At 36.4% G+C, this 22,500-nt stretch overlaps 1 protein-coding gene across 1 annotated transcript in view; it reads right to left on the bottom strand.

Annotated features, from left to right (window-relative positions):
- Window positions 1-22,500, bottom strand: part of LOC115214859 (collagen alpha-1(XXII) chain) — a 257,647-nt gene that overhangs the window by 145,715 nt on the left and 89,432 nt on the right. Inside the window, exons 13-21 of the mRNA XM_036505510.1 lie at window positions 21,597-21,659; window positions 19,007-19,066; window positions 18,209-18,253; window positions 14,586-14,639; window positions 13,449-13,511; window positions 11,989-12,015; window positions 8,711-8,782; window positions 4,062-4,106; window positions 1,089-1,142 (exon numbers count right to left, since the gene is read on the bottom strand). Coding sequence (XP_036361403.1) covers window positions 1,089-1,142; window positions 4,062-4,106; window positions 8,711-8,782; window positions 11,989-12,015; window positions 13,449-13,511; window positions 14,586-14,639; window positions 18,209-18,253; window positions 19,007-19,066; window positions 21,597-21,659 — 483 coding nt within the window. The remainder of the gene's footprint in view (window positions 1-1,088; window positions 1,143-4,061; window positions 4,107-8,710; window positions 8,783-11,988; window positions 12,016-13,448; window positions 13,512-14,585; window positions 14,640-18,208; window positions 18,254-19,006; window positions 19,067-21,596; window positions 21,660-22,500) is intronic.

Raw genomic sequence — 22,500 nt, 5'->3', positions numbered from 1 at the left:
TAGTTCCTTCTACTCTCAATGACGAGAAAATTTCATCTGGCATAGTCGAAAGTCCTGTCAATGAGTCTCCAATATCTTTCTTCATAATACAGTTCTATATTTAAGAGATGAGGAATTATGTACATTATTCACATTATTTACATTCGACGAATATTTGTCCTCATCTTGTTTGTTGTTAACACAACGTTTCGGCTGATATACCCTCCAGCCTTCTTCAGGTGTCTTGGGGAAATTTCGAACCTGGGTTTTCATTACCAACAAACAAGGTGAGGACAAATATCCGTCGAATGTAAATAATGTATCTTTCTTCATAGTTCTTAACCAAGTTATTACAGGTCTGTCTCACCTCATACAACCTTTGCAAATTTCACTCGAGAGAGGATTTCATTGTGTCCTCCGAGGATACATGCAGAGCACATGGTCGAGTATCTATTGTAAGTCCACGTCAACCTTGTACGATAACTTCTTTGTAAAACCACGTCGTTCTTGATATGTCGAGCCGAGCATTTCTTATTAAGATCCGAAAGTAATTTCCATCGACCAAATTTCACTCACAAGATAACAGCTGACAAGAGGTTCTAAAAATGGCCCAAGATATCACATGATATTATCGAATCTGGGACTCGAGGTTGCGAAGTGCGTTTCCTAACTTGTCGTCCATGCTGTGTCCACATATTGTAATACAAATACTCTTTCTTCCTGTCTCTTATCAGTCTAGCAAACACATGAATGATTTATCATCGTTGACGAGTTTTAACAAGACAGAAGCATGTCTGGAGATACCATTGCATCTGCCAAATTCGAGATTATTCTACTCGTTACAGCATTGCCTGCTTCCAATTTTAATCAACTGGTACCCCGTTGCTGCAAAACCTTGAATAATTATTTTGTATTTTGATTGTCACCCTTGTCGCTGTTTGGTTAAATTCAGCATCGCTCAGTAATGACCCCTCTTCCTTCAGGTATAGTCTTGATTAATTATAGATGTCTTGTGTTCGTCACATTAACAGTGTTAGTATTTCAATAAAAAAAAACAAAACAAGGTTCGTACATACATATATACTTAAAAATTGCAAAGGTTTACTCACACGTGGGCCATCGATTCCGTCCTTTCCGGGAAATCCAATTTCTCCTGGTTCTCCCTATTATATTTATAAAAAAAAACACACAAATTACCTTCAGTACAATAAACACTCTACACCTATAAAATCTGACGAACAAAAGGTAGACAGCAGCACAAACTCTCTCTTCCTTTCTCTCGCTCCCTATCTCCCCCTCATTTTCTACTTTAATAGATTTCTCTTTATTTTGACTTGTTTACTTACGGTCTATTTATTTCAATCTCGGTTACTATTTTTTTCTTTGCATTGTGTTTGTACTTGTACGTATGTTAGCAGTTTATTGATAAACGGTATCATTATACATATCATTATACATACATACAAACATAAATGTTAAAATTTCAATGAAGGAGCCTTGAATCTAGGTTAGAAACCGGCTCTTTCTCTATTGGCAAGAAATCTTTAAATAAAACTGAATGATGACACACACACACACACACACACACACACACACATACACATACACACACATACACACACGCACGCACGCACACATTATTCTTAAACAAGGATATTATAATGATATGCTTGTTTAAGAATAATATATTCGTATTTATAGTTTTTATTATATCGTAACATAAAAACAAACATTAATATGTATATATATATATATATATATATATATATATATATATATATATATACATGTATGTGTGTACACATATGATATATACAGGCATACATAGATGCACAAACAAGTATACACATACACACAGAAACACGCATATACATAGCTATATATATAAACGTATGTAAATTCATACGCTTACAATAGCTACACGCCTCCTTTATGTATCGATTTCTAAGGATAATTTTTTTCTTACAGACACAGTGGAGTCATTCTACTCTCATGTACACCGAAAGCAAGAGAAATATTGAAATATAAACATGAGAGAGAGAGAGAGGAGAGAGAGAGAGAGAGAGAGAGAGAGAGAGAGTTATAGGTAATGAGGGAAACAGTACGTTGGGGCAAGTGTAGAAACGTAAATGAAACGTATTTCTGTGTGTGAATATGTATTATGGATGTTTGTGTGTTTGTTAACTGATCAAAGTTGATTCAGGCATGACAATCGTGTTTTGTTGGTATATCTTGTGAGTGCTCATAAAACACATGAACACACTCAAACATACATATGTCTATGGCCGTCACTGTGCTACTACAGTTATAAAATAATGTCTTTTTCTCTCTGTGGAATATATATATATATATATGAGGGGTATTGGCATCCAGAAGACCCAAGGTGGCAGGTAACACTATGTAAGTGCTATGGAAGGATCGTGGTTAAACTCTTAGTTCGATAATGATACGAGTGAGGACTCTAATGCGGGTCTTTACTTAACGCGCGCACACACACACACACATATATATATAATATATATATATATATATCCATCTGAGTTTGTACGATTGTGTGTAGAATAATATTAGGTCATCCCATAAGTTCTGTACGAATTTCGAAAAAAAAAAAACAAGTGATCAAATGTTATATTTAATTGAAATTTAATCACCAATGTACTTTCCTTGATTATCTATGACTTCCTTCCATCTATTTACAAGCTTTTTAATCCCATCGATGTAAAACTCTTTTGGTTTCAAAGCGAAGAACTCTGAAATGTCAGTTTCGACATCCTCCTGGCTTGCGAAAGTTATGTCCCCGAAATGATTCTGTAAACTACGAAACAAATGGTAGTCTGAAGAAGCAAGGTGAGGAGAATATAGTGGATGAAGAATTTTTTCCCAACCAATCTCTTCGAGAAGAGCAGGTGTCAACTCGGGATTTGCGGTTGTTTTCGGACAATTTACGAGGCACTCATTTTCCAAGTTTAGGAACCTTTCTAAGTTGTTGAAGATGACGATGAACAGTTGAATGATTTGAACTAAGCTTTATTGCCAATTCCTCAACTGACAATGCAGGATTTTCTTCAAGTGATGCCTCAAGGAGTTTATCATCAAACTCAACTGAACGTCCTGCTCGATCTTCAGCTTCAAAGCTGAAATCTCCACTTCTGAATTTTGCAAACCATCTTCTGCAACTTCTTTCATTCAAGCATTCTTTCCCATTAGCTGAGTGTATGTTTCGAGTCGCTTTGGCTGCAGAGTTTTCTTTTTTGTACTCATAAATCATTACGTGCCTCAAATGCTCTTTGGATACTTCCATGTTAGAAATGGTTTTAATCAAAGAAATTTTCATTCTATTATTCTGTAAAATAATATTTAATTAGTTTAAATGTACACAAATGCATAAAAATAGTTTTTAATTCTATCAGACATTCTAAAATACTATTAAATTTCATTCAATTTAAAAAAAGGCAAAATCGGACAGAACTTATGGGATGACCTGATATATTAATCAATGAAATTCCAAATTAGTCTTATTTTCATGTTTTGTTATTTAGCAACTTTTACGATTTTACAATTTCGCTATTTTACAATATTGAAATAAATAAACTAAAACTTTCATACGTTGCGCAGTCATCTGGTTTCTGTAGAGACAGTCGTTCTTCCACAATTGACAAGATTGTAAAATTGCAAAATTGTAAAATTGTAAAAGTTGCAAATAATAAAACGTGAAAATCAGACTAAATTGGAGTTTCATTGATTAATATATATGTGTGTGTGTGTGTGTGTGTGTGTGTGTGTGTATGTGTATGTGTGTATGTGTGCGTGTGTGTATGTGAGCGTGTGTGTGTGTGTGACAGTACACTAACGAATGTTCATATATTGAAAGCCCAATGTCAAAACTAAAAATGCTGTTTGTAAGAAAGCATCTTCGTGATCTTAATTAAATCAACTACTTCGATTCATAAGTTGTTTAATTGATCCGAAGATATATTGGCGCTTAAGATTTGATAAAAAACTGAAAGCTCTTTCTTAGATGAATTACTAATAAACATCCAGACAAACGCACATGTATAACAATATTTTAATACTTGACTTACCTTATCACCTCGACCACCTTTCAGTCCAGGTGTACCTTTGGTACCCTACAAAATAATAACATCGACATTTAGTGCAATTAAAGCTTATCTTGACGCGATTTTAGCGATATGATATTCATTCGCTTTCCTATAAAGATACAAACATCATATACATACATACATATGTATGTATGTAGAAGGAAGAGAATAAATAGAGCTTTATACACGAGTGTATATATATTTATTTATTATTATTTTTAATAGACAGAAGGTATATGTATGTATGTATGTATGTATGTATAAGACCTAAATGTTCTGCTGCAAAGCAAGAGTCTGCTAAAACAACAAATGACTCACTAACGAAGAAAAAATCTGCAAAAGCATCCAATTTTCGCAACCAGAACAGAAGTCTGGCAGGCAAAATTACTTCTAACACAGCAAAAATGTTTAAATTACAAAAAAGTCCTCGAACAAAACGAGGGAAATGCTAAGAAATCAACAGTTTGCTTGCTAAACAAATGTTAGCAAAGAGAAGCAAAGGCCTTTAAACACAGAAATCTGTCAACATAGCAAAGGTCTGATAGCGAAATTATGAGGTGCGAACAGGGAAAAGTCTGCGAAAAGGTCTGCGAAAAATCAAAGATATAATAATAATAGAAATATGCACAAAAACTAAAGTGCATTAACAAACAACTAATTTCCGCTAAAGAACAAAGTCGGATGTAACAGAGCATAGGTCATGCAACAAACGAGGTGTTACCGGATTAAGCACCTACTAAAACTTCTAATTTGTGCAACCAAAAAAATGGCCTTTTATTACAAAAAGTTCTTCCTATATGGCAAACAGTCTGCTAACACGATAAAAAGTCAGCTAATAAACCTAAAATAGTGCTAAAAGATCAAAGGTCTTCTGAAAGAAACTGCGAACAAAAAGAATGTCTCTAGATGAAAAAAATTCAACTGTCAAAGCAATGGAGCTGTTAAAAGAGCAAATGTGTAGTGAAAAACAAATTTTGCTACCAAAAAGGGCATCAAACACAAAATTTATGCTAACAAAGCAAAAGTGTGCAAACAATTCATATGAGATGTTACTAGAGCAAACGTCTTCTAAAAATCAATTTCTGCTACCAGAAAATCTTATAAAATAAATTTCTCCCCAGCACAGAAAATAAATTGCTAACACGATAAAGGCCAACTAAAAAATAAAAAAATACATTTAAAAGACGAAATTTTTGTTAAAAATTACTAATCTCAGCTATCAAAAAGATATTCTTTCTTTTTTAATAGAAGAATCTGAAAAAACTGCAAATGATTTCTCACAAAAGAAAAATGATGTTAACACAGCATGTTGGACAAAATGTTTGCCTTGCTGAATAAATTAAATATGAAATTTAAAAAAATATGTTCTGCCAACAAAACGAAGGATTTAAAGACAAAAGTCTGCAAATACTGCAAAGGTCCGTCAACAAAATTGTGGTACTAACAGGGTAAAAAGGACTCCGGAAATAAACAAAGATATACAAATGTCAGTTACTATCACTATAAATGACAGCTAAAATAGCAACAGAGCAGGTCTACTAGAATGAAAAATTAGTTGTTACGAGAACAAAGGTCTGCTGCAACAGCAAACGCTAACAACAAATATTTGCTAAAGTAAACAAATCAACAAAGCTGTATTAAAAGAAAACACTGTGTTAACTGTAAAAATCTGCAAAGAATAAGAAGGAACTTAAAATTTTTGCTAACAAAGTAATGGAGATGCTAAAAGAGCAAAGATGTGCTACAAAATGAATGTTTACTAACAAAACAGACATCAAACACAAACTTTCTGCTAGCACGCTAAGGTCTGTTAACAGAACAAGGGACGTGCTGCCAGAACATATAACCGCTAAAAAAACCAATTTCTGCTACCAGAAAAGGTCTCCTAAATCAAAGAGTTCTCCTAATACAGCAAAGTATTGCTAACACAGAAAAAGTTTACCAACCAATTAAAATTACTAGTAAAAAACAAAAGGTCTGGTAAAAAACAGAAAACAAATATAATGTAAGAAAAAATATTTTTTAATGCGAAAATCTGATAAAAATCCACAGATCAGCTCACAAAAGCAAAACAGGTATTAATAGAGCAAATTTATTTTAAATTAATTTTCTATCCACAAAATGGTTTTTAAGCATAAAATTTCTGCAAGAAGAGCAAAAGTCTGCTGACACAACGAAGGATGTGCTAACGATGCAAATGTATGTATGCGCACAGGTATGTTTCATATGTATCTTTGAAATGACCATATGCGTGTATTTAATATTTTCGTCCATGAAGACATCGTCTCTAAATTATTTACTCTCCTAAAAATTCTATTATTCTATACCTAACCAATGTACAATATTGCATATTCATTTTATTCCTTCGTCGTCCTCTCGATAAGCATATTAAATGCAATGCTTAGCTGATGAAGTCAAAACAAGGCTTAAACATAACCGTAGTTGTCTCCCGTAGTTGCCGACAAAGTAAAAATAATATTACTCCATTGAGTATTAATGGTTTGCCTCAATGCATAATTATTATGCACTTTGCACTAAATATTTTAACACTAACATAATTATTATTCATACAGACTAAGCAGCTTATCGCTAGAAATCAAATAAGCAAGAAACGGTCGTTATTCCCTCATTCACATCCGATTATAAAACACCACAAATATAACCTAAATTTTCATTACATTCCCCAAGGAATATATTTTCTTACAATTCAAACGAAACGCATGAAAATAGAAATATTTTCTATAACTGCATGTCTGCGTTATGCCTAATATATTTTGGCGTTACACACACACACACACATGATGTTAATATAGTCTTCATGCCTTAATAAATCTGAACGCGATAAAATGGGCTGCTAAAAATTGGTGTAGCCCAAACAGAAGTTTTATGTAAATGTCTTCGAAATCCGAGGATATTTCGTTGCGAAATATTTGATATTTGATAGTAATAATGTAACGTCGACATTTAGGGCACTCTATTTGAAAAATTTATTTGCAACTGATACTTATGAAGGAAGTTTATTAACGAATCGGGCAAATTATTTGAAGAAAAAAAAAACATCGAAACTAAATGAATGAGAAGTTAAGAGGTTGAACTTTTCTAAAAATATCCATTCAGATTTTCTTGAGGCGTATTATTAAAAAGTAAATTTGGAAACCACATTACAAAATATTTCATTGTTACTGAATATCACGTTACACTTCATCTTCAAGAAGCCAGTGTGTCACTGTTAAATGGGTTTTTTGTAAATATGAGCAAACCTCAAACTAAAACTAAGAGAAATATGTGGAACCTTTCTAAGTACGATTGTTATTTTTCGAACTATTAACTTCATTTTTAGAGATAAAAAATGATTTATTATTTACGACTAATGGGTGGTGGATTGTCAATATCGTTGGCGCCTCGTACAAATCACCATGGCGCATTTGATCTGATTTTGAGTTAAGAGCCTGCCAGAGACAAATTCACCTTTTAACATTTGGAACTAGATGATAAAAAATACCGATAAAATACTGGAGTTGATTTAATCAACTATTCCTTATTTCCAAATTTCTGGCCATGGGCTTATTCAATAATTTAAATAAGTGAGCAGGATTGGTAAAAAATCGAACAAAATGACGTGCAATATCGGTTTCGATTCTTTACGTTTAGAGTTCAAATCCTGCCATGATCAACTTTACATTTCAACCTTCTGTTGTCAATGAAATAGAGTACTCGTCAAGTACCGGGGCCTATATTCTTTTCTATTCTAGGCACAAGGCCCGAAAGTTTTGGGGTGGGGGCCAGTCGAGTACATCGACCCCAGTACGCAACTGGTACTTAATTTATCGACCCCGAAAGGATGAAAGTCACAGTTGACCTCGGCGGAATAGAACCCAGAAATACCTATTTCTTTACTGCCCACAAGAGGCTAAATACAGAGGGGACAAACAAGGACAGACAAACGGATTAAGTCGATTATATCGACCCCAGTGCGTAACTGGTACTTATTTAATCGACCCCGAAAGGATGAAAGGAAAAGTCGACCTCGGCGGAATTTGAACTCAGAACGTAGAGGCAGACGAAATACCGCTAAGTATTTCGCCAGCTGTGCTAACGACTCTGCCAGCTTGCCGCCTTTACTAGGGTCTATATTACCAACACCTCACCTGCCTCGAAATTTCTGGCAGTGTGCCTATATTAGAATATAAAAGCAATGGATAAGCGAAACCATTAAAGCACTGGACAAAATGCTTCGCGGTAATTATTCTACATTTTAAGTTCAGATCCCACTAAGGTCAATTTTGCCTTTCATACTCCCAGGGTCGGTAAAACAAAGTATTGGGCTCTTAATAATGAACTGTCTTTCTAGCTTCAATTTGTGACCTTTTGTCTTCGTAAGGAATCAATATTTAAGCCTAAACTCCAATTGTCAGTATCAAAACACGTTTCATCTTTTATTGATTCGTTTTACACTAACTTTGCTTTTTATTTTGCATTAATTGTCGTAAATATTGCAGAAATAATAACTACACCTACAGTTGTAAATTATGGAGAGTCGTTTTTACTGATTAGGACAAGATTTATGAAGTCCAAGTCTACAAAAGTACTAAAACTTTAATTTTGGTTTATAGAAAGAAAATTGATCTCACCTTTAAACCAGGTAATCCCAATAAACCACGTGGACCAGAAGGGCCAGTGGGGCCAGGAGGACCGGGCGTGCCCTGTTAAATATAAACACAAGGGATTAACATTGTTTTAAATGGTCAAACATATTTAATAAACATAGGCAAAAACAGAAAAAGGTTTCGAAAGTTATAAAAGAAACAAAGCAAAATTTCAAAATGAAAATAACTTGAAGAAAAGGGCCCGACTGTCCCAAAACACCGTTGAATGGATTTTATTAATTGCGGGCGTTGTGACCGTAGGTAATAAATGAACAAATGATAATAGTACATTAAAAAAGTCGTTTTAATTAATCTAAATGCGATGGGTTACCCATTTCATGTGGAGGAAAAGATTTATACTGGAAATCAAAATGCTGCGACTGATTTAAATATCGTCGTGGCACTGCGTCGGTTACGACGACGAGGGTTCCAGTTCATCCGATCAACAGAACAGCCTGCTCGTGAAATTAATGTGCAAGTGGCTGAGCACTCCACAGATACGTGTACCGTTAACGTAGTTCTCGGGGAGATTCAGCGTGACACAGTGTGTGAAAAGGCTGGCCCTTCGAAAGAAAGTTGTGGTGAATGAGTACAGCAGTGTTTGCCACCCCACCCCCTGCAGGAGCCTCGTGGAGCTTTAGGTGTTTTCGTTGAATAAACACATACAACGCCCGGTCTGGGAATCGAAACCGCGATCCTACGACCGCAAGTCAGCTGCCCTGACCACTAGGCCATTGCGCCTCCACGTTTTAAATATGATGTAAACGAGACAAGGAGATAGAGAGAAAAAACAAGACACTGACATAAAGCGACGTGGAAACGGAGAAATTTTAACATCACTTTCAATTGTTTCAGTCACTGGACTGCAGCCATGCTGGAGCAGCGCTCTAAAGTGTTTAGTAGAACAAATCTACAAGATTTATTTTTAAGTCTGCTACTTATTCTCTCGGTTTCTTTTATCGAACCGCTAAGTTACTGGGATGTAAACAGTCACTGGTTGTTAGCCGCTGGGGAAGTGGGGTGTGGGACAATCATAAACATAAACACCCATCCATACACACACACACACACACACACACACATATATATATATATATACAACAGGTGGAGGCGCAATGGCCCAGCGGTTAGGGCAGCGGATTCGCGGTCGTAGGATCGCGGTTTCGATTCCCAGACCGAGCATTGTGAGTGATTACTGAGCGAAAACACCTAAAAGCTCCACGATCCCTGCTGTACTCTTGCGCCACGACTTGCTCTCACTCTTTCTTCTGTTGACATGCGAGCTTAGCCAGTAGGATGGCGTCAATTGAAGGTTAAAACAATGCGAAGCGCATTGTGACCAGCGATGTGTAGCAACATCTGATAGCCTGGTCGGTCACGGTAATATATACAACAAGGTTCTTTCAGTTTCTCAGAACGCCGAAAGCATTGGTCGGCCCGGGATAACAGTAGAAGTTACTTAACCAAAGTAGTACCACGCAGTCAGACTGAACCTAAGCCCACATGGTTTGACCACAACCGCGCCTGAGCTTATTGTTTTATTTTATACAGATGGCGTATCTGAATTATTTATTTCCTTAACAACTGCAACCTGCTTGTCCAACACGTAAACTACTACTACTACTACTACTACTACTGCTGCTGCTGCTGCTACTATAAATACCACTGCTTTGCAATTATTATCTTTATAGTATATTTTAACAATGTAATCTGATATGTTTTAACACAACATGGACAACAGCAGCACTCCAACTTTCTCTCACTCTTTCTTCCTGTTTCTTGTCCCCGACTTCCTACGCAACCGCTGAGCCTGGATGCGCATTCATCCATCCGTCGATGCTCACGGTGTCGGGGGTTGACCTGCTTTCTCTTCTGCGGGTCTTACGAATAGCAAAGGACCACGTTTTGGACCTCTCCCACTAATGGGATGAAGACCGCTTCGCTCAACAAACAAACAATAGCAGCAAAATAAACTTGCGAAGAAAGCCCAGTTTGTAGAACGCAAATATTCCGAAAAACAGGGGATTAAATGTTGTTTCTTTTTCTTCCAAGAATTTTGATATTTCTATATTATTTGCACGAAATATCGCTTTGGTTCGTATCATATTGCCCTGATGCATCTGGAAAGCGAACTAACGTCATCAACCTTCAATTAATCAGTTAGTCACGCTCATTTAACTTATTGCTATGGTGTAAAGTGAAATTCCACACGTCCTTTTGAGGTTTAATATCATTCAGGTTCTTCCTTCTTAGTGCATTTTACAAAAATATTTATAACTCACTGCAGTCCACTGCTTTCATATTTTTCAGTTATTAAACGACATAGTTTGAATGGCATTCCTTTAGTCAGCATTTTAAAGGAAATGCCTCCATGGTCAGTCTTTAGCACTTACTCAGTAAATGTTGTTTGTTGTATCTTTAATTGCTTGTTTCCTGTTGGAATTTATAAATGACAACATTTCGTCGTCGGTTGCAATTTTCTGAAACTTTGATAGTCCTGTTAATTCAAATTTAATTCTGCTTCGAGATCTCTAATTCAAATTCCTATTTAGATATTTTTCTTCTTTAACACAAAATAATATACATAGGTCTGTCATTAACCCAAAGACGATGCTTAACTTCCATGGCGTATAAGCGACTGAGATAATCACACCTCCCCTGAACGGGATGCCAGTCCTTCGCAGGGTTAACTTCACAGCTTTTCTGGAATTCATTGAAAACTGAATGAGTTAGAGCAACGTGAAACGAAGTATTTTGCTCAAAATAACACAACGCACCGCCCTCTCAGAGTGCAACACTTTAACCACTTGAGCCTTCATTTAGTGAGACACAATTCATCATCACAGATGAAAGCATGCTACCATCATAGGGTATGTCATCCTATCAAGTTTTAAGCTCCTGACAAATCCGTAAGCTGTAAAGCTAATTATGATATAGATATTATAAATAAGCGACCCATATTTCTGGAGAAGTCCCAACAAGGACACTGCTTCACCAACCAGAGATATTAAATTTCACACCCCATCACTTGTTCATTATGTTAAACGGCTTCGTAGCAATCGTAATTTTTCAAGAGTGTAGACATTGTAAATGAATCGAAATAGTTACGGATTTATTTCTACAAGACTTTACATTACAAAACGGAAATGTTTTGGCTTGGAATTTTGACATGTTTATTTTCATTTAAATCTCTTGAATACTTTCGCTGGAATTCCTATGTTTAAGTATTCATTAAACACCAATTTTGAATGAATAAAACTTACCGGAACGGCATCACCGCCGCCAATTCCCTGAAAAATAATTTAAAATGTGAGATTATTATGGTAAATAGTTGAAAACTTAAATTTGATTTACAAAAAAAAAAAAAGAAAAGCACTTTCGCTGGCAAAATCGATCTGGGAAAGGCAGCATTTGAAAATGAAAGCATTTTCGATGATGGAAGTAATCAAACAAAAAAAAAAAAGGAAAGAAAACACACACACATCTTAATCTTATGCCAAGCGCATATCGCTTGAAGATCATTTGCTTTGAGTAACGCCATCTAGAAACATCTCAGAACTTAGAATCTAAGTTCTCACCTACCTTTCCAACCATAAGGGTATTCTTGTATGCAATAATGTGATAAAAGTACATGCAAACACAGGCACACACACATATATATAAACACACACACACACACACACACACACACACACACACACACGCACACACACACACATGCTAGCTCCAAATATAATATTTTCTTAGTCTTATATTTGGGTGTAGATACTGGTATGCAAAACTGCACATATATAAATGTACAAGCTCAAAAATGGCGAAAATCGGTGTCCATCACTCCGAAATAGGATTGAATGTGAGTTACCTCACCTGTCCATGGCTCCGCGGTATTTAACACCCGGCTCTTTGAGAGTGTATATACTCCACCACGCTATTGCAGCCACCGGAAAATACCCAAAGCATTACGTTAGGTATATGTGGTTAATAGTATTTATTATACTAGAGCTACTTTCATATATATATATATATATATATATATATATATATATATATATATATATACATTTATTAATTTATTATTTCTTCTCTACCGACACTATTCAGTATTTATAAGGACATTTAGATTTACCGAAGTAAGGATTAACCGAGTATAGTAAATTCAACTAACTGTAGTTCACTGAGGTTAGCCAGCATTGTTAACCGATAAGAGCGAGAGCGAGCACAGTACCCGCTAGGATTACATAAGCCTCTTAACCAATTTTGGATATTTACTTTCATATATATATTATATATATATATATATATATATATATATATATATATATATATATATATATATATAGTGTACATTTAAACACATAAGGAATCCATTCGTGGAATTCAACACGTTAGCAAGAACAGCTAGGTTCCATAACCACAAAAATTATGGATAAAATTCGACAGGAACAAAATATTTCCTGCCGAATTTTATCCCTAATTTTTGTGATATAGAACCTAGCTGTTCTTTTTAACGTGTTAAGTTCCACGAGTGGATTCCTTATGTGTTTAAATGTACACTATATATTATGACTAATTCATAGTCTTTCGGGACTAAATTTTTAAACGTTAGGCCACTGGAGGTGAAAATTTTAATTAATTTTCCATTTCCCTTTGATATGTTTTATATATATATATGAATAGGCAATGATTTAGCTGAATGATAAGAATAAGAAAAAAGGTTCCATACCGGTACACCGTCTTTTCCATCTTTGCCGTCTCTTCCTGGCTCACCTTTCTGTCCAGCAGTACCCTAAAAACATGAAGACATTTTAAAAGGTTTGGTGCTGATAAGGATCTGATTTTTTAAAAATTTTATATTAAGGAATATTGTAAATACCAAAGTGAAAATAATGAAGAGACACAAATTATAACATTTGTTTAAGATACTCTCAAGAAGAAAAGCTAGTCTTTCTACATTGTTTAATCCGTTCTAGGATGGTGAGATTAATGCGGATAGTGTATTACCTGGGAAAACAACTGAAGCTTAATATCTGAAGTAAAACCATGCCCAGAGAAGGAACTGGTGCTTTGTTCTAAATGCCTTCAACAGAGAGAACTCAGTTAGTGATATCGTCTAACCCAAGATCAACATAAAAGCAGCAGGCCTACGTTCAAAGACACTCTTGATGCGATCATCCCGTCTAGTTCGGGAGTACGTTGGGCTACAATATTCAATGATTTTGTCTCCTCTTACTTAAGATGGTAGGTGTAATATGGTTGCTATTTCTAGCCAATCAATTAACCCTCATAGAGAGTCCGAATATATACCTACTGTATATAACGTTACTGTTAGTTTATTAATTCATTTCTAGTGAAGGTACAAGGCATGAAATTACATCGATCCCAGAGCGTGCTCAACTAGTGCTTATTTTTTCGATCTCGGCGGAATATGAACTCAGAACGTGGAGAGAGACGAAATGCCGCTAAAGCATTTTGTCCGGCGCGCTAACGATTCTGCCAGCTCGCCACCTTAGAGATAGATAGATAGATAGATAGAGAGAGAGAGAGAGAGAGAGAGAGAGAGAGAGAGAGAGAGAGAGAGAGAGAAGAGAGAGAGAGAGAGAAAGCGAGAGAATGAGAGAAATTCTGAGAGAGACAGAGACAGAGATAGAGAGAGGCAGATAGAGAGAGAGAGAGAGAGAGAGAGAGCTTTATCAGCAGCACTCGATGAGTAAATTGGAGTAACGTGAAATGAAATACCTTGCACAAGAACTCACGTCACTGGAATCGAACCGACAAACCCAGCATAACTAAATCCCAGCTGGCCATTTTCAGTAAACATAAGTATAATGTTGATTTATTATATATTAGATAAACAACTTACTGGCAATCCTCGGAATCCCCTCTGTCCACCATACCCTCTTCGTCCGTTGGTTCCCTACAATTCATAAAAGAAAATTGAAAGTATGTTTATATAGTTATATACAGAACACATAATTTACTTTATTGTGTCTGGAGAGAGTCATTCTCTTTTAGTGTCTTATTACTTAACACACTCACCGGTTCGATTTCCACTCCATTGTTTATCTTTTCAAAACTTTTCGTTGCATTTAATGCGGATAGTGTATTACCTGGGAAAACAACTGCAGCTTAATATCTGAAGGAAAACCATGTCCAAAGAAGGAACTGGTACTTTGTTCCAAATGCTTTCAACAGAGCGAACTCAGCTAGTGAGAGAGAGTAAAGATGCATGGAGTAAAGATTGTTTGCCAACATAACATGGCAGTCCTGATTTAGGACGAATGTTGCTGTAATTTAGCTCCAGGAGACATCGTCTCCAGCTGGCTGTACGACACGATTTGTGTCCTTATATTTTCAAACAAGTGAATCTAGCACCACCACTCAGCTCAAAATAATATCTAGATTCTCTTGTTCGAAATTACAAGGACACAGATCGTGTCGTATAGCCAGCTGGAGACGATGTCTCCTGGGGCTAAATTACAGCAACATTCGTCCTAAACCAGGACTGCCATGTTATGTTTGCAAACAATCTTTACTCCAAAGTACTGTTGCTGAATATCTCTCGTTGTGAGATTTAAAAATAGTAATTTTTGTTGCGTCTTGCAAACTCTTCAATAGTCAACGAAATTTTTAGAAAAAAGTAAGTAAATGAGTGGAAATTTTACCGGTGAGTGTGTTAAGTAATAAGGCTCTAAAATAGAATGACTCTCCGAAGACACAATAAAATATACTTCAACACACGAATTCACATAAAGAATCTTGCAAACCAAATACAGAAACGAAACATAGATTACTGTTTGGTTAAAAAAATAGCTTCATAACCACGTGATTATGCGCAGCTTATTGGGTGAATAAAGCTCTTTATCATATACTTCAACCTGATCAGTAGCTTGTGGTGACCTTGTGCGTAGATTTTCGGCGATAGAAAATGAGCGAAAGTTCGTCACTATTGGTTTCGTGCGGAAAATTCCGCAATTTTCAAACTTACTACTGAAAAAATGTTGATAAGCCGTATCTTTGTTCGATGAGGCTACGCGAGATTACACGAGATTTAACGGGATGTCGAACGTTGTATCTAGTTACCAAAATAATGTTAGAAGTCCCGTAAAATTTCATGTAATCTCATGTACGAGGGGCGTTCAATAAGTAATGCCCCTGACCCACTTGCAGTTGTTTGATCTAGCTGAAATTTTGTATGTGCACTTATTTATACCTCTATAGATTAAGTGGCAAATTACAGCTCTGAAGTAATTGTGGTTTCTGATTTACAGGTGTTTGAACTGAGTCAAGTGTGAAATGGAGCCTGTTGAGTGTCGAGCAGTGATCTGGTTTTTGTATTTGAAAGGACGCACACCACGGGAGACTTTTGATGAAATGAAAGTAACTTATGGTGATGATGCCCCATCATATGGCCTTGTAAAACGCTGGCATTGTGAATTCAAACATAGTCGGAACTCTGTGGAAACAGCTCCCAGATCTGGTCGCCCCCTTCTGCCGTTGATGAGACGTCTGTCCGTCAAGTTGAGGCTGCCATTTTGGAAGGTCAACGCATAACTATTCGCCAAATAGCCCATGAGGTCAAGATTAGTACCGGATCTGTGGAAACTATTATTCATGACCATTTGCATATGCAAAAGGTGTCTGCCAGATGGATTTCCAGGTTGCTCACACCTTTCCAGAAGCAAGAACGCGTTGAGTGCTCGAGGATGAATTTGGAGATGTGCCAAGAAGATGAGTCAAAATTTTTCAAAAGACTGATCACACAGGATAAAACCTGGGTCCATCACTATGATCCATAGACCAAATCCCAGTCAATGCAGTGAAAGCACCGTGACTCACCTCCTCCAAAGAAGGCAAGGGTGCAGCCCTCCGCTGACAAGGTCATGCTCACAGTCTTCTGGGACCAGGACGGAGTAGTGATGACAGATTTCCTGGCAAAGGGCACCACAATTACAGGAGCCTATTATGCTTCACTTTTGAGGAAATTAAGAGAAGCTATCAAAATCAAGAGGCGGGGCAAGATCAGCAAAGGCATCCTCCTCCTGCAGGACAACGCTCCAGTCCACAACTCGCGTGTCGCCAGATCAGAAGCACAGGCGTGCAGCTATGAACTCCTCCCCTTGCACCCTCTGATTTTCACCTCTTCCCAGCCATGAAGTTGATTTTGAAAGGAAAGCGTTTCCCAGATGATGCAGCCTTGATTTCTGAAGTCACGTCGTGGTTGGAGGACCAAGCTGGGGTCTTCTACAAAAACGGTCTCCAGAGGTGTATCAAACGATGGGAGAAATGCATAACTCTGGGTAGTTCCTATGTAGGAAAAGACTAATAACTGTGCCAAGTGTCGTTGCTCTACTGCTATGGGAAGTGGGTCAGGGGCATTACTTATTGAACGCCCCTCGTATCCTCATCCAATATGAAAACGGATGACCAATATTCTAAGGTAGAACATCTGAAAATTGCAGAATTTTTCGCACGAAACCACTGACAGCTTTGTTAATCGGCAAATACATTTATTCCGCTAAATGCAATGTCAATCACGCGTTCTTGCTTCACCGTTTGCCATTATCGTATATACGTGTATATATATGTATGTGTATGTATAATCTCTGTACGTATAAACGTATGTGTGTATATGTATGTATGTATGAATGTATGCATGTATGTATGAATGTATGCATGTATGTATGTATGTATGTATGTATATATGTATGTATGTGTGCATGTATGTATGTATGTATGTGTGTGCATGTATGCAAGTATGTATGTATGTATGTATGTATGTATGTATGTATGTATGTATGTATGTATGCATGTATGATTGTATGTATACATATATATATGTGTGTGTGTATGTACTTACACGTATGTATATATTATGTATGTATGTACGTATATATATATATATATATATATATATGTATGTATGCATGCATGTATATGCGCTTTGCGACTGCGAGTGCGCAGGTTCGATCCTCGCTACTTGACATCTTGGGCAAATGTTTCTATACCCTCAGGTTAACTCGTAAATGAAATTGGATCGATGGAAACTGTACAGAATCTCGTTGGGCGGATTGTATTTGTAATTGAAAGGTACAGCCTCCTCGTCAGAGTTACACTGCCACGCAGAAACACGTATGCCTGTGTCTGTGTAAGTATTTATTTATGTGTGTCCGCATACATTTGTGCATAATGTACAAATACAACAGCAAGACAAGCGAGTGGTAAATGGTGAGTTCTTCAAGTAATGTCCATTCTTATATTTGTTTTACACTGACTTACTGACACTTCCTGGTTACTCGTCTATTTTTGGTTGTCCGGCAATGAATCTGTGAACAGGTACACATGTTCACTAATATTATTCGCATCTTGCGATATAAAAAATATAATTAATGACTACGCACACTATGAGAGGAAATAGATGAGTGTTGGAAAATCGCTAAAAATAATGAAAAACATATCCCGCCAATTTTCTGTAGGAAAACTTACTTTCTCTCCTTTATCTCCAGGAGGTCCAGGTTGTCCAGGAAGACCCTAAAAGTAAGTAAAAACACGTTAAATTATTTTCGCAATTAGACATTAATAGCATAAACAACTTTCATTCGATATTCATAAAATTACACTTGTATTTAAAGCATTTCTAATATATAATGTAAAAAACTTATAGGGCATCTGTTGGTCATGTATGCACGGGATTTAGCAGATTTTCTTGAAGAAGACTAACGGGTATTCATACGTTCAAGTACCACCTCTCCACGCTATTGATGTTTATCCAAGGAAAAAGACACTGGCTTGGGCTGTTGCAGCTTGACTCCAGTATCATCGCAGACGTTGCTGTTACACGTGAGTACATCGATGAAAGGGAAATAAACCAGCGAAGTGATTGGCCGAGAATTTATCTTACTTAAGAGACTATTATTTATTTTATTAATGTCTACGTTATAAGAATGAACGTTAAAGCAAAAATAAACGATACACGCGGTCACCCATTACAAAATGCATTTTTAAAGGATCATTTCATTGATTTATTTAAAGCCAAAAAACAGCAGAATACACACACACATACATACACACAAACATAAATATATATATATATATATATATATATATATATATATATATATATATATATATATATATACATGCATACATACATATATATATATACATACATACATACATACGTACATACATACAAATAACACACACACACACACACACACACACACACACACACACACACACCACACACACACACATATATATATATATATAAAATGAACTCACATCTTTTCCATCAGTCCCATCTCTACCTGGAATACCCGAAGAACTTGATGGTCCACCACCCTGAAAAGAAACATTAGAATCATAGGATTATTAAATACATCAAATTGTGTATAAATTGGAAAAAAAGCTCTACAACGAGAATGGTAACTTAATCTTCATGTATTAAACTGAAGATTTCGGTCTTCTGCCTTAATCAGAGAATCATTAGGCTGAAATCCAACGATATTTCATAAATATTTAATAACATTTTTTTGTATCTGCACGTAAAAAGGTTTCGGAATTGATGTTATCAGGAAGTTATTCGAAGTATCCTTCATTCTCCCTGGATTGGAAAAGTAATCAACGGACTAATTAACGCTAATGAGATACATTAGCAAGGGATTTCAATCTGATTGATGAGTTATGGCTTTGAAGTTGAATGTAAGAAAAGTAATCAGCGAGAAAGAAGCATGAATCACCTCACAATAATGTGAAGTTTATTGCACTTTTAGGACCTTTTCCAACGGATGAATTTGAGTTCCATGAGTTTACAAATGAAAATATTCTTTCAATTATTTAAAAACTCGTTTAGTTTAACCCTATTGTTTGTTAGGAAAGAAACCGCCATTTTGCAACAGTTATTGCTGTTGTTTAGCTCTTGGCCGACTCTGGTTAAGAACTTCAGCGATCAATACCATTCCAGTTATAGCTATTCCCATTTCTAAGGATATCTTCTACTACATTATCGAATATATTCTTCCCATTTTTATAAGATATTAGGTTTAAATTTGAGATTTGGCTGCTGTTTTTGGCAGTTTCTGCCGAGGTGACCTCCTGATTAGTTACGTTTTCAGGTCATGTTTAATAATATAATAGTATAATAGTACTTCACACGGGTATCAGAGTGAAACAAGGTTTGAGCCAACACACATGCGTTTGTATATGTTTATATATATCCACGTATGAGAAATTCTATCTATACGCATGTGCATATACATGGTCGTGTGGTACTATACACAGATATATACACACATACGCGCACACACATGTGTAGTTCGGTATGTATGTGTATAGTTATCTTCCACAGCGTTAAAATGTTTCTAAATTTCCTTTTATTTTTTACCACTTTGTTGACCATTGTTTTCTTCCACTAATACTTACTCCTTTTTTTTCCATACTTCTCATTCTCCCCGCCTCGTTCTTCACTGTTATAATAAACCCCACGACCACCACCACTTACAACTCCCGCATCCCTATTAAATAACTCATCTCTTTCTGACGAACGCTTCTGCCGGAAACGTTAAACTTCTCCTCTTTCTCATGACATTACAGTTTGTACTTGTTGCGTCACTTTGATCATTTAGCTTTGGAAGCTGTAATGGTGTGTAACTTAATGAGACTTGCGGATCGCAAGCACTAAACGTGCTTAGTCAACAGAAAATGCCGAGGACGTTTTTATACTCCTACAAAGGTCATTGCTTGAATTTCAATATTGGTGTATTTCCGTTCACTCGTAATTTCTGTTATATATATATATATGAATACACATAGGGCGACTATTTGGGAAAAAAAAAAGAATGTGTGGTTTAGGCTTTTTACCAGTGTGTATTATTACGTAAACATAGAAGGCGGTAACCCAGCACAGTGGCAGCACAGTGGCAGCTCAGTGTCTGGAAGCAGCGAAAATATAAAAAATTTGTCAGCATGAGTGTATATATGTATATGTTTCTGCGTGTGAGTGCGTATATGTGACTGTGTATGAGTGATTGCGTCTATGTGTGTTTTGCCATTCCTTTTGAGAGGATATATATCTCACAATCAAGAGAGCACTAATGAATTCATATTTGTATGAGTGTGTGTGTGTTCGTATATATGTGTTTGCTTGTGTGTATGTGTGGGTATAGGTGTGTGTGTGTGTGTTTGTGATAAGTCTCTCAGTGATTGAGTGTTATGCACATTGATCTATCTCGCCATTGGAGTCTATGGCTAAAAAAATCGACACAGTGACTTAGTACACTATTACTGAAAATTAAACAACCAGATGGTTATGGTTTGAATGCCTACGATCATTGCTCTGCTTGATCAATAGCGACTAAATTGACGTCTAACAACAACATCAACAACGGGAACAACAGCACATAAGAACACATGTGTAAATGAGTTTGGATGTGAATTTGTTTATAAATATATTTCTCGTGTTCCCACATTTTGCTCTCATACTGACTGGTTTTGTAGGCGATCAAGTTGGTTTTCGTAACTGACCAAGCGGAAAAACGCTGAAACACATGCGTCCTGAGATCTAATGACGTCACCCACAGCCGAAAATAAAATGTGTATTTTCACAAGTCTAGGTTGAGAACATTCTCCCGGGACTATTCTTGCAGTGTTAGGTCATATCACAGATGATTATAATCAAACGTATTAGAACATGTTTTATACAATAATATAACTATTTGTATATATACATAAATAATATAAACACGAGGATGCAAGTTGTAACTATTTAATTATATTACAAATCTCACGAATAATATATATTCTTATTTTGATTTATAAGAATATTCTATATAAATATAACACATAATTTAATACTCATGTGAGCAAATCTTACCGGTTCACCTTTCTGACCAAACTGGCCCCTTTCTCCACGTGGACCGACTGCTCCGGGTTCACCCTGGAATATAAAAACACCATTGTCATCATTTCTATACAGTTGCAAACCGGATAACTGGAATTACATGCATACATCTTCTCTTAGAATAAGTCCTCTCTTAGAATTAGATGCTACACACGTGCTGTTGGTGATTTTCCCCACTTCTTTGGACTTTTCCCTTTTTCCTTTCCGACGAAGAGCTATGCTCGAAACATCAAAAACTCTCTCTTTACTGAGCGTGAAACTAATATATTCCATGCGCACATCTCCTTGTTGTTTGTTATCGTTATTCTTACTGTTCGTTTATTTGAATTGACTATATATATATTATTTCTTTACTGCCCACAAGGGGCTAAACATAGAGGGGACGAACAAGGACAGACAAAGGGATTAAGTCGATTACATCGACCCCAGTGCGTAACTGGTACTTAATTTATCGCCCCCGAAAGGATGAAAGGCAAAGTCGACCTCGGGGGAATTTGAACTCAGAGCGTAGCGGCGGACGAAATACCGCTAAGCATTTCGCCCGGCATGCTGACGATTCTGCCAGCGTGACGCCGAATATATATATATTGGACTCATCTGTAATTTCACGCAGAACAATGATTTGTTTATTGCTATCAAATGTTTATGCTCCACATTAGCTGACGGACCTGAGTAAAAACAACGTTGCCTGTGCAGGTGTGTGGTGTACCATCACGTCAGTTGTCGACTGAAGTATATATATGTATGTGTGTGGTGTGTGGTGTGTGTGTGTGGTGTGTCTATGTGTGTATGTGTGTTTGTGTGTATGTATCAGACGTTGAAACTAACAACTTCAAGTGGTATGTTTTCTATTCCTAATCATAATATTTTAAAGCCT

This window comes from Octopus sinensis, linkage group LG8 (genome assembly GCF_006345805.1).
Source record: "Octopus sinensis linkage group LG8, ASM634580v1, whole genome shotgun sequence".
Classification (NCBI taxonomy): domain Eukaryota; kingdom Metazoa; phylum Mollusca; class Cephalopoda; order Octopoda; family Octopodidae; genus Octopus; species Octopus sinensis.
This window is presented reverse-complemented; position numbering and strand designations above follow the sequence as displayed.